The 14026-nt window shown below is 42.3% G+C and overlaps 1 protein-coding gene across 1 annotated transcript in view; it reads right to left on the bottom strand.

Annotated features, from left to right (window-relative positions):
- The window catches only part of LOC126475444 (protein retinal degeneration B), a 600634-nt gene that overhangs the window by 138107 nt on the left and 448501 nt on the right, over positions 1-14026 (bottom strand). The window contains exon 15 of the mRNA XM_050103311.1: positions 13074-13323. Within this exon, the coding sequence (XP_049959268.1) occupies positions 13074-13323 (250 nt within the window). The remainder of the gene's footprint in view (positions 1-13073; positions 13324-14026) is intronic.

The raw sequence follows: 14026 nt of genomic DNA, 5'->3' as shown, positions 1-14026 counted from the left end.
GTCCATAGCGCATACTTTCCGTATGGTCAATTTTAGTTGCCACAATGTTGAGAATGAAATGTGGACAAGATACCTAAATTTCATATAAAATTTACTGTATAACAATATCTCATTTAAGTACCACATAGGTGTCATATGTAATATTGAGAAATATTCCGTCTTTCGCGACTGTAACAAAAGTTTTATTTTCACTGAGCACGTTAGGCTTTATTTTTAAGCACTTCAATGGAAAAAAAAAGGAAGTAGACAAAATACATTAAACAAAACTGTGGACTTACAAAAACATTAGGACTTGAATATACCGTCTATCAGTGAAGTGCTCTGAGCTATGTCAAATATAATTTTTGTGTGTGGCACACACAAACATCATTTATTTTGCTAAAACACTGATCAGCCAACACAAACATTGAATATTGTGTTACCACAGCACAAAACTACGAAAGGTGACTTGGCAATGGAGGAGTCAAAATACTGTCCACTGAAGATGCTTCAAAAGAGAGAAACGGGTCTGGTCTAAATAAGTCGCTTATTACAGTTGCGGAAGAGGAATATATTTCAGTACCATTGGTGAAACTGCGACTGTGGATCAAAAACAAGACAGAGAACATGAGTACCATTGGGTATGTGCCATACCTTTCATTGATTGAAGTGCTTTAAAATAAAGCCAAACGCGTCCGGTGTAAATAAAACTTTTATTACAGTCGCGAAAGACGGAATATTTCTCAATATTACATACGACACCTATGTGGTACTTAAATTAAATGTGATATTGTTATACAGTAAATTTTATATGAAATTTAGGTATCTTGTCCACATTTCATTCTCAAGATTGTGGCAACTAAAATCGACCGTACGGAAAGTATGCGCTATGGACTTCTACCTCTGCAAACTCTTCAAAATTTCGTGCAATGGTTTACTACATTTAATGCTGCATAATAACTGCGTTGAACATCGAAACAAAATTAAGTCGTTTATGGGGGGAAGGTATCAGTCAAGAAGAAGTGTAAAAATCAAATTTTTGGGCCCAATAGTTTTTGTGAAATCGAATGATAACTGTGTCAAAGCAGTGGGAACACCATGTGTCTGCACAGGCGAGCAGTGTAGTGATGACAAAACTGCACACAGCGCGGAATGCGGGGAGCAAGTGTCTGCAGCAGCAAAAGAGTTAATGAAGAGACAAAGCATTAGAAATTTCAAAAAAATTGCATTCAAATGAATATAATTCATGAAGTAAGGCACTTTGATATTGTTTTTAAATAGTTAAAATTTTAAGCACCGCACAAGGTTTGAACTCGTAACCTTTCGCGTAGAAGTCCAACACCTTAACCATTACGTTAATGCAGATTGTCTGCCTACAGACCGCAGTGAGGACTCTAACACGTCACGCAAAATACTGCAAACACTTTTGGTATGACTATGAATTACTCACGCTTCGTCGAAGTACAATAGGAAATAAACAATTAACGCTCTTCTTCAGTGTGAAAAAGCGGTTCGTGAGGTTGATACAATCACCTTTCCTTGCTATCGCCTGAATTAGGAGTCTTATTGCTTGTTTGGTTTAATTAATTAATACACTCCTGGAAATGGAAAAAAGAACACATTGACACCGGTGTGTCAGACCTGCCATACTTGCTCCGGACACTGCGAGAGGGCTGTACAAGCAATGATCACACGCACGGCACAGCGGACACACCAGGAACCGCGGTGTTGGCCGTCGAATGGCGCTAGCTGCGCAGCATTTGTGCACTGCCACCGTCAGTGTCAGCCAGTTTGCCGTGGCATATGGAGCTCCATCGCAGTCTTTAACACTAGTAGCATGCCGCGACAGCGTGGACGTGAAGCGTATGTGCAGTTGACGGACTTTGAGTGAGGGCGTATAGTTGGCATGCGGGAGGCTGGATGGACGTACCGCCGAATTGCTCAACACGTGGGGCGTGAGGTCTCCACAGTACATCGATGTTGTCGCCAGTGGTCGGCGGAAGGTGCACATGCCCGTCGACCTGGGACCGGACCGCAGCAACGCACGGATGCACGCCAAGACCGTAGGATCCTACGCAGTGCCGTAGGGGACCGCACCGCCACTTCCCAGCAAATTAGGGACACTGTTGCTCCTGGGGTATCGGCAAGGACCATTCGCAACCGTCTCCATGAAGCTGGGCTACGGTCCCGCACACCGTTAGGCCGTCTTCCGCTCACGCCCCAACATCGTGCAGCCCGCCTCCAGTGGTGTCGCGACAGGCGTGAATGGAGGGACGAATGGAGACGTGTCGTCTTCAGCAATGAGAGTCGCTTCTGCCTTGGTGCCAATGATGGTCGTATGCGTGTTTGGCGCCGTGCAGGTGAGCGCCACAATCAGGACTGCATACGACCGAGGCACACAGGGCCAACACCCGGCATCATGGTGTGGGGAGCGATCTCCTACACTGGCCGTACACCACTGGTGATCGTCGAGGGGACACTGAATAGTGCACGGTACATCCAAACCGTCATCGAACCCATCGTTCTACCATTCCTAGACCGGCAAGGGAACTTGCTGTTCCAACAGGACAATGCACGTCCGCATGTATCCCGTGCCACCCAACGTGCTCTAGAAGGTGTAAGTCAACTACCCTGGCCAGCAAGATCTCCGGATCTGTCCCCCATTGAGCATGTTTGGGACTGGATGAAGCGTCGTCTCACGCGGTCTGCACGTCCAGCACGAACGCTGGTCCAACTGAGGCGCCAGGTGGAAATGGCATGGCAAGCCGTTCCACAGGACTACATCCAGCATCTCTACAATCGTCTCCATGGGAGAATAGCAGCCTGCATTGCTGCGAAAGGTGGATATACACTGTACTAGTGCCGACATTGTGCATGCTCTGTTGCCTGTGTCTATGTGCCTGTGGTTCTGTCAGTGTGATCATGTGATGTATCTGACCCCAGGAATGTGTCAATAAAGTTTCCCCTTCCTGGGACAATGAATTCACGGTGTTCTTATTTCAATTTCCAGGAGTGTAGAATATGAAGCAATTGGTATAAAGAAAGCTTTTTCCAAACTTTCCACAAAAGAAAGTCTGCTATCAAGACATTGCTTTTGTTCTATTACTTTATTTATGACTGAACGTTTCTAAAACTGAAGACACTCGTCCATGCTATGCATTGCAGTCGAGATCTGGCAACGTCGTTCTCTGTTCATTGGCTGACTCTGTTTTGTGACGTCAGATGTGCAGAACGAACCTAAACTCGGCTGCCAACATAAATGACGCACACTTTAGTATGTATTTTGAGGCTAACAGTAAGCCACAAAGCCATTTGAACTTAAGTCAATAAATACATATTAGCATTGGGAAAATTGGCAAACACTTCTGATCCCTGACCCTTAAACACTTGACTGCTAAAACCCTGATTATTGTTACCCATGGAAGCCAAACTCTCATCATCTTCCTCATGAACATCTTCCAATCCTAATACACTGGCCTTAACCTGCAGTACCTTTACTCTTTGGGTAAGTTGGCTAACCGATCCCTGCTGTTCTTCATTCAAAGACAATAATTGTAAGTCCTGTAAATGAGAGTGCCAATGGCACAACTGGGCCTTCACCCACCCCCCCTGTCTCAAGGTAACACCAGTTCCGTGAAGAATGGTAATAATCTGATTTAATTCATTGACAGCACTACTAATGAGATGTAGGGCATCGCTGACCTGCCCGATAAGTCACTGGAAATGACTAATGGATTGTTCAATGCACCATGAAACCTAACAACCAAGTCCGCCACCGTACCCTGCAGATGCTGCTTACGAATGAGCAATTCATAAACTAACTGCTCCTTCTTTAAGAAGGCCAGACCAGGACAATCACATTGCCCCATCATGACACACGTCAAATTTACAAGTTACTGTAAAACACAATTTCAAGTAAATAGAAAACGTATCAAATTGAAAATCTGTACAGTAAATGCAAGACAGTGCAGCAAATCTAAACCTCCCCCTTAACTAGGAAGGGAAACAAATCATTGGGACACAAGCACCTCCCTCCAACATTGAAACAATTAAATATTATGAGTTTAGATTAGCCAATGCAGAGATAGGATATCATGGGAACAACTATCGACACACAAGTCGCCGAAGTGGCGTCAACTCGAAAGACTTGCACCAGGCTAACGGTCTACCCGACGGGAGGCCCTAGCCACACGGCATTTCCATTTCCATGGGAACAACTGAAATTTGCATTTATTGTAACACTTGATAACAGACCAAGAAAATGTCACATGTTACACTTGACAGATAATAGCAATAGAACAATAATAAACACCTAATTCAGTTTTCTGCACCTTAGTTAAAGTTCAACAGGGGAATACACTTTAACGTTCCCCAATAAATATAAATATGCATGTAGGTGCGTTAAAGAACTGGTTTTGAAACAGCCACTTATAACATCAAGGCGGGCACACTCCATGTAAAGAGAAAATAATCAGCAAGTTTACACATTGAATAAGACATTAAAATGAATAACAGGAAAGTGCACAAGTGCACCATCCACAACACCTTAAGGCAACAGTTCACCTCCAATAAGTTCCTTTCTTTACAATATGACATTAAGTTCAGATCATAGTAATAAAAGAATTTAGATTCTGCCCATATTTTATATTATCTAAACACCCCAAAAAATGGCAACTTAATGGCTACCTAGAGTAACAAATTAAGTATAGCATGCTTATAGATTGACTAGAATAAAGAAATAAATAACACATACATCGCTTCTGATGGCTGACAAACTGTGTTGGGCTATTGAGCAGTGATTAATTTAAAATAGCCACAACATACACTAACCAGGTTAGCAGCGTATTTAAAGACAAGCTTCGAGCAAGGACCCTAGTCAGAAGGTAATCAAACTAGCAGGATTCCCTTACACGGCAGACGTGCCAACACATCCATTCATACCCCAGAATCAACTAGCACAACATAAATCATCGACACATTTCAGATAATATTTTAAAACAACATACTTAAACACCTTCGTTTACCACAAGCCTTAATTAGTTAACAGGTTAGGCTCTGTCATTGAAGACACGCAAATGAGGTAGCAAGTTAAGGTCTACAATTCTCCTTTGCCATTTAACACGCATTGTGACAAGGAAAAGGAAGAATCTATCTAATTAACTGAAAGTTGCTACTTGGATCCAGTATTTGACAATGTGTACAAAATCAACGGACAAAGGTGAGAGTCAAGTTTACACTCGCAAACAGCACATGCAAAACATGAGCATAAGATGAACATTAACTAAACTGCTCCTTGTTCAGTCATTTACACACCGGTGAAGTAAATAATCTTCGCCGAATTACTGAAGACGCTGGAAAGCCCAGTTGCTTGCAAATAATGCCAAATAATGGGCAAAATGTCTTACTTTAAGTCCGACGACATCTGTAGTATAGGAGTTTCAATGGACAACCAGGCCCTATCTCCTTTGATCCATCTGCGACCAAGACAGTAACACCGGCTGCTATCATGGCTTTAACGATCATCACAACTGACACGAGTCACACCAAACATCAACAAAATGGCGAGGCCTCCTGTACACTCCCAGACGTCCACAATTAGAGTTCCTCCTCCAGACCGATGCTCTCTCGCAAACACAGCAGACAGCCATCCACAGCAATGCTACAGTGCCCACTGGCTAGGGTAAGGAAGCAACAGAGCACAAAGCGGAAATTTCTAAAGGAGCACGCTACAGACAAGGAGGAAATGCGGAGAACCAACAGAGACATTTCGTCATGGTTCAGCACTCTCTGCCATCACAACCATGTCATCTTCAAATCTTATACACTCCACTCTCCAATCCCCTATACAAACTCCTCTCCTTCCATCAAAACTTTCATTAATAATTTCCTCCAGATAAGTATTGAACAGTGATAAACAACAAACTTGTCTTACACCTCTTCCCAGTTCAATTTCTTCACTCATTACACTTCTTATTCTTCCTCTTGCTCTCTGGCTCAAAAATAAATTTCTAATTAGCCGTCTATCCCTCCAATCAACTCTATGTTTCCTTAGGATTTCTGTTATTTTGTCCCATCTGACACAGTCAAAAGCCTTCTCAAGATCAATGAACACAACATACACCCTTCCTTTTCTTCTCCGTGTACCTCTCCCCTACCACTCACAGTAGGGCAATGGCATCACTAGCTCCCACTCCTCGCCTGAAACCAAATTGTTCATCTCCTATTACGCAATTGAGCTCAGCAAAACTTTGGCTGCATGTGATATCAGGCTCACTGTTCCATGTTCCTCACACTTTTTGCTGTTCCTTTTCTTTTCTATAGGTATTAAGATACTTTGTATAAAGTCATTTGGCCATTTTCCTGTCACGTATATTTGATTACACAATTCAATTGACTCCCTTTTCCCTTCTTCCTCCAATGACCTTACCAGTTCCTCAGGAATCTCATCAATTCCCATTGCCTTTCCATTTTTCATCTCCTTCATAGATGCTTTAATCTCACTAGTGAGTATTGCATTTCCTGGTGCCGGCCGCGGTGGCCGTGGGGTTCTAGGCGCTCCAGTCCGGAGCCGCGCTGCTGCTACGGTCGCAGTTTTGAATCCTGGCTCGGGCATGGGTGTGTGTGATGTCCTTAGGTTAGTTAGGTTTAAAGTAGTTCTAAGTTTAGGGGACTGATGACCTCAGCTGTTAAGTCCCATAGTGCTTAGAGCCATTTAAACCATTTTTTGCATTTCCTTTGTCATCATCTGCAACTTTATCTTCTTCTTCTGTCCCAAGCTCTTCTTCACTTTGTTGGCTGCTGGCAGAGTATAGCCATTCTATATATTCCTCCTATCTTCTCATTATTTCTTGGGTTTCACTCACCATTTTACCATCTGCTATCTCTACTTCCTGTAGTCCATTGTTGTTTCTCTTTTGCCTGAATGTCAAGTCCATAGCTTCTTAGTACATCAACTCATATTTCCCTTCTTTCTCTAATTTCTCTATCTTGTCACACTTTTCTGCCAGCCATTTCTCCTTTGCTATTTCTGTCTCCCTTCTTAACAGTGTTTGCAATATTCATTTTGATTTTAGCATTAATCATGTCGTACCCTCTTTGGTACTACTTTTTATCTCTATAATTATATCTCCTTCAATCATCTTATTAAAGAAGCAGCCAATGAAATATCTGGAAGCATCAGCAGCAGATGGCTGAATGCAAATGGATTATCGGCATGTTTCACGACATTCAGCACTCCTCGTAGCAATAAAAAGAAATGAATTTATTTCACTCTGCACAGTTCCTTTCACTAACGAGTTATGTAATTGCTTTTTGGGAACCGCTACTTACAACAGTAGCATTTTCAGAATACATAGTCCTGGTGCAAGAATTGTGCCTGGTATTAGTTTTGGAACTTCTTGTAGAGACGTTTTATTAAAACATGATATTTTGAAAGTTGTTCCACAGTAAAATATATTAAGTAATGCCCTTTATCACTTTGAATATTTTCTATCTCTCATATATGGGTTGTCCATTCACTGTTGATAATTATCCATGCAATGCCATTCAAGATGTATTCCAGCCATCTACTATGGGTTCTTTCTATTCCTTGTATTCAGTCTATATGTAGTGAATGCTACGCTACACATTCTGTTCTCAGACAATCATATGACATGACCAGCCCAGCTTAACTGTCTCTATTGTGTCATTCTGTCAATATTATGGTGTTTATACAGAAAATAAGAGAAACTTTTGAAATGTGCTGCTACTGAACACTGCTGAAAACTAGAGGGTTGGGTTGAAAACATACTGAGGAGGTACTGAATCAGATTGGGAAGAAACGGAATGTATGGCACAACCTGACTAAAAGCTGAATTAGATAGGAAGGACACATCCTAAGGCATTAAGAAATCATTAATTTATTAACGGAAGGAGGTGTGGGGGTAACAGTTTTAGAGAGGATTACTAATGTTTGCTTAAAGTAAGTGGGTTCAAATAGATAAAGAGTCCAGTAGTTATTCTGACATGAAAAGATTTGCACATGGAAGAGTAGCGTGCAAAGTTTTATCAGTCTTGTGTCCAATGACTAAAGCATCATCATCATCATGATCACCACCACAGAGTTCTTTATTTTAGCATCTACTCCTCTATTCCCTCGTCTTCATCAATTATAGGCCCCAAAACTTTCCTTCCGCTTTTCCTTTAAAAAGTGAATAGTTTTCACTCTTAATTCTTCTTAAACATTAAAGCTTTACATCTACATTACAATACTGGAATTTTACAGTAGATTCATATAAGGAAGTTTTAAAATTGTAGTTGAGCACATCACTGGTTCAAGAACAGCAGCACCTGGATTGAGGAATCGTCATCTCACGTTTAGGCTTTCATTACCAGTGATGAATTGTAGCTCTGCGCTACTCCAAATGACTACTGCTAGGGCATATGGCAATGATCTGTGAAGAGTTCCTATTCTTCCAATGTTCTGGAGAATCCTGCAGTGCTAATCCTGATTACTCTGAAAGTTAGCAAGTTTTCTTTCTTTTTGCATGCACCTACCAATGACTCAATGGTTCTGCTTTTCTGTGAGTAGTCTCCTTTAATGCCAAAGTGTATGTTGTATTAAATTAAGGTGCATTTAATATTAGCACGCCATAACATTTCATGAAGTTACATAATTCTACAGCAACACACTTCAGTTAAATCTACATTTATTATTTCTTTCCACATCCACGAGGCTCCTTTGTGCAAGATCCAGAGAACACAATTAGTATGATGTAAACTAGCCTGACTTGACTTTAGCTTACCTACAGTCAACAGAGTTTTGAAGTTTTCATGTCAGTATGATACACTTTCCAGAACACTTGAAAGGAATTATTTACAAATGGCAGTTTCATTAGTAATGAGGGATATCAGTGTTGTTATTTTCAAAGTGACTAGTACCACTTCAAATTATTTTACCTTCTGAATCATCAGTCACATTTAGAAGGTAACATTTCTTTTGAAATTTGTAATAATAAACTTACCTCTATATGAAAGCTTACATATTACTGTTATGGCAAATAATCAAAAGTGAAGAAACCACAATGAATTAAGAGAATTATTATTTTTTAAATTTACAATACTATGAAAAGGAGAGATTGCTACTCACCATAAAGATGACATGTTGAGTAGCTGATGGGCACGACAAAAAGGCTCTTACATATAAGCTTTTGGTCAAGGCTTTCTTCAGAAAAGAAAAACACATACAAGTCACACAAACAAGCATACTTCACACATACATGACTGCTATCTCTGGCCGCTGCAGCCAGAATACAACAGAAATGCATTAATGGGAGCAACAATCAGGAGTGAGGAGGGGAAGGGGGAGAAATGGCACGCTATGAGTGGAGAAGAGGAATCAGCACTCCCTTTGGGGACTGGAGGTTGTAGTATAGCATGGTCAGGTGCAGTGAAGGGAGGCTGTGGGGGAGGGAAAGGGCAGGCAATGGGTGGCAGAAGGGAGAGGAGCAGAGGCCATTCATCCTGGTAGATTACCGGTTGGTAGTTATACCAATTTAAAAAGCTTAGCAATGATTGCAGCAGAGCTGGTATATGACATAGCTGCTTTCATAGGTGGCCTGGCTTCTGATGGAGTTGGATAAGCCTTTGGCAAGAATGGAACAGAAAGTGCTGGGTGGGAGGACTGGGCAGGTATTACACCTGGGACTTCCACAGGGATATGGTCCCCATGGCAAGGGGTTGGGGTTGGAGTAGCATAGGGAAGAACCAAGATGATGTGGAGGTTGGGTGGGCTATTAAACATCACTTTAGGAGAGGTGTGTAGGATGTTCCTAATTTCAAATAATACACCAGTTCAGAAAAGTATCCCTTCCCTGGATAAACCCCAGTCCCACATCCTATTTCTTAAATATAGCCTTAACCAAGGAATCTCTCTCACCCATTCCCCCCCCCCCCCCCCATCCCACCCCCACAATGACCTTACCATAAAAATTCCTTTCTTTGGATCCCAACCTTCCTTTCACAATGACATTCACCTATTCAGATTCTAGCAGTTCCTATCATTCACAAACCTGGTACTGCAAAAATACATCTCCAAGGCATAGATATCCCAAAACCACATATATCCCCTCCACAAGATGCTGCTACTGTGCAATCCCTGCTGCATACATAACGTCTCTGAAATTGAATCCCTTGCACTCCAGCACCTAGAAGAGCATTCCAGACACCACATCCGTAAGTTACTCGGCCTGCTAACCTCCTATTGCCACCTTGGGCCACCACTATCCTACCCCTGTCCTACCCAAATGTTCCTTTTTGTAAACTCCTCATAGCACCCAGACCCTGCCTAGCTGAACTTTTTAACTTGGCATATCCCACAAAACTCCCAACAGTCGACTAAATCCAAAGCTGAAATAATCCCAGAACACCGTTATTAATCTTTCCACCAAAATCCACACCCCAGGAAAGTTTCAGTCGCATCGAAAGGCATCATCTTCATACCCCATACTGAATTTTAACCACAGTGGATTTGTTAAAGACCTATTCTCCTCCTCCAGATCCCTGCAATGGAAACACTTACCTGCCACCACTCCTTCCAGCCAAAACCAACCTAGTCCCAACAAAGACACCTGCCTCTCCCAGTTCCAACCTATGATCCATGATCCTTCCCCCCCCTCGCACCTAACCAACTACCTGCTGGTCACCTTCCAGGAATTCCATATCTCCAACCTTCCTCACTATCCTTCCGCCCATCCTTTCTCAAAACACCAACCTGTCAGCAAAACAAAGGACAGCCATACACAGCCTCAAAACTGATCCTGACCTAATCATCCTACCTGCAGACAAAGGTTCCACCACTGTCATTATGAATCACAGTGACTAACTGCCAGAAGCCTCCGTCAACTGTCTGATACCTCCTATAAATTCTGCCACAGTTATCCCATCCCAGAAGTCCAACATAACATAGAACCCTTCCTTAAAGCCATAGGCCCTTTCTGGAACTTATTCCTTGAATCCATTTCCTCCTCACTGGACAGGGAGGTACACCAACATCCATCATTCCCATGATCATTTATCCACTACTGAAAACTACCTCTCTCAATGTCCTTCATACTCCAGACCTAGCACCTCATGCCTCATACGCCTAGTAGCTATATAATAATATGCCACTACTTCTTTGAAGGTAAGATATTAGCAAAAACCACAGCATGACCATGAGCACTGGTATGAAACCATCCTATGCCAACCTGTTTACGAGGCATTTAGCGGAAACCTTTCTAGCCTCACAAAACTGAAAACCCATGGTCTGATTCAGGTTCATTGATGACATAGATCTCCATGATCTGGACACAGGACTGGGACATCTTACCCTCATTCCTTCACAATCTCAACACTTTCTCTCCCATCCACTTCACTTGACCCAGAATGCCACCACCCTGGACACTGACCTTCTCCTCTCTGTGAGTTCCATCCTCACCTCTGGGCACATTATACCCACCAACCACCACTATATCTGCTTTTCAACAGCTGTCATCGCTTTCACACCAAAAAATCCTTCACAAACAGCCTGGTCACCTGAAGATGGTGTATCTGCAGTGATACAAGTTCCCATGCTCAATATGCTGAAGGTCTCACAAAGACCTTCACAGACAGGCACTGTCCCCCCCAGACCTAGTCCACAAACAGATAAACTGATTTTCTGTGCCATATCCCCACACACTCCCAATCCTCTCATCACTTCCAAGAACCAGCAAGACAGAAGAGCCCCCTAAGTCACCTAAACCACCTCAGACAGGAACAATTGAACCACATGCTTCATCAGGGCTTTGATTATCTATCGTCATCCCCAGGACGTAGGGACATCCTACCCAAGATCCTTCCTATCCATTCTGAAGTGGTGTTCCATCACCCATCAAACCTCCATAACATACTGGAACATCCCTATGCCACTGCCAATCCCAACCTGTTGCCACAGGGAAGACCCCTGCGCTTCCAGCCAATTCACCCACCCAGCACTTCCCATTCCAGTCCTGTCAAAGGATTATCCTTGTAAAAGCAGCCATGTTATATACTACCTCTGCTGCAATCATTACTCAAGTCTTTTTATACTGTTATGACTACCAACCAGCTGTCTACCAGTGTGAAAGGTCACTGCCAAACTGTGGCCATGACCAAAGTGGTCCACCATATGGTACACTGTGCAGCTGTACACAACAAACTTTATTTCAATTCTCAATGGCTCCTTCACGACTCAGGCCATCTTGACCCTCCCCTGCACCAGCAGCTTCTCTGAACTGCACAGACAGGAGTTACCCTTGCAATGCATTCTCCTCTCCCAAAATCATCCCAGCCCCAACCTACCATAACCTACTGTTCCCACAATCTCCAGCCAACTCTTTCTCCCGCCCCCTCCCCCATCCTGTCACCACCTCACAATTCGCCTCCCCTCACCCTCACCACATGCTGCTCTCAGTCAGCACAACCACTGGTCTGTTCTCTGCTCCTCCTTTATGCTACCCATTCTCTCTCCCTCTCTCTCCCCCGCAGCCTCCCAAAACTGAACCTGGCAGTCTTGTCCTGCCACTTCTAGCCCTGTGGGAGCTGTGCTTGCTTGTGTGAATGTGTGTGAAATTTTCTCTTCTGAAGAAGGTTTGGCCAAAAACTTATACATAACAGTCTTTCTGTCATGCCCATCTGCAATTCAACATGTCATCTTTACAATGACTAGCAATTATCTTTTTCATAGTACTGTTAATATTCCAACCTGAATTGATTTTTATACTTAATTTGGCAGATACATCCCAATTTCAAAGTTGCAGAATAATGATTTTGAAAGCAAAGGTATTGGATGATGAAGGCTAAAGGGGATATGATTGCAGAAAGAAATAGGTAATACATAACTTACTGAAGATTAAGAGGAGTACACAATGGGTACACTACATTTTTTGCTCTTTTTGTTGCCAATAACAGAAGTTCATGCTATTCTGGAAATTCTGGTCGATTTGGAACTTACCATACACATTGGCACAGAAATTTAAAAAATGAAACCGTAATTAACTTTTTCCTAAATAACTTTTTCAATTTCCGAGCATCAAATATGTGGTTTTAGAGCAAACCTTGCTGAAGAAGATCGTCTTCGAGGTGCAGGAGCAGACAGCAGCTTATTTGAGTAGGAAACATCCACATTTGTACTATTGTCACCATCTGCTCCTCCTTGTCGGTTGCTGGATTTTGCACTGTCAATGGCATCTTCCACTTGCTGTGGATACTCTGAATCTAATATACTGTTCTCACTATCATGCCGAGATTGATAATGTATAAAACGACACAAAGCATCAAAACCAAGAATTGACCCCACACCATCACCTGTAAACAGAGAATGTAAGGGGAAAAATTAGGTACTTTTATAGATCTCATACATATTGATTTCATACAAATCAGGTTCCCCTACATTTGATTCTAAAACAATGTCACTATATTTAATCCACAATCATACTCTGCAGTTCAATTCTAAACATTATCTTGTTAACTTGTTGCTATGATTGGGTGTATTTGGCAGGCAGTGCCCAGATAAATGTAGCATAATACAAGGGTGATTCCAATGAAAGTGCTATAATATTCTTAAATGTACTGTACTAATGAACAAACAACTTACATGTCATTTTTCAAAATACTCTCTCTGTTGAATGCACGTATTCCTCTGCTTCATCGGGAGTACACAGCTACCATGATGAAAGAATTCTTTTGGTCATGTGTGTAGCCACTCATGCCCCCTCAGTTTTCATCTCTTCATCACCTCTGAAATGCCTGCCTCCCATTGCTTTTTGAGTGCACTTAACTGATGAAAGTCATTACAAGTGAGGTCTGGTGAATAAGGGGGCTGTACTATAAAGGCAAATTTAATTTCCTGAATAGTCTCCACTGTCTTACGGGCTGTATGAAGTCAGGTGGTGTTACACCGTAACAATACTCCCAGAATGATATCCTTGTCGATTATTCCTGATTGCAGGGCAAAGTTGATTTTTCAGCATGTCTGAATAAGAAGTATTGGTTACCATCACTCCCTTAT

The sequence above is a fragment of the Schistocerca serialis genome, chromosome 1 (assembly GCF_023864345.2).
Source record: "Schistocerca serialis cubense isolate TAMUIC-IGC-003099 chromosome 1, iqSchSeri2.2, whole genome shotgun sequence".
NCBI classification, from domain to species: domain Eukaryota; kingdom Metazoa; phylum Arthropoda; class Insecta; order Orthoptera; family Acrididae; genus Schistocerca; species Schistocerca serialis.
Note: the sequence above shows the minus strand (reverse complement) of the source record. Positions and strands in the feature narration are given on the sequence as shown.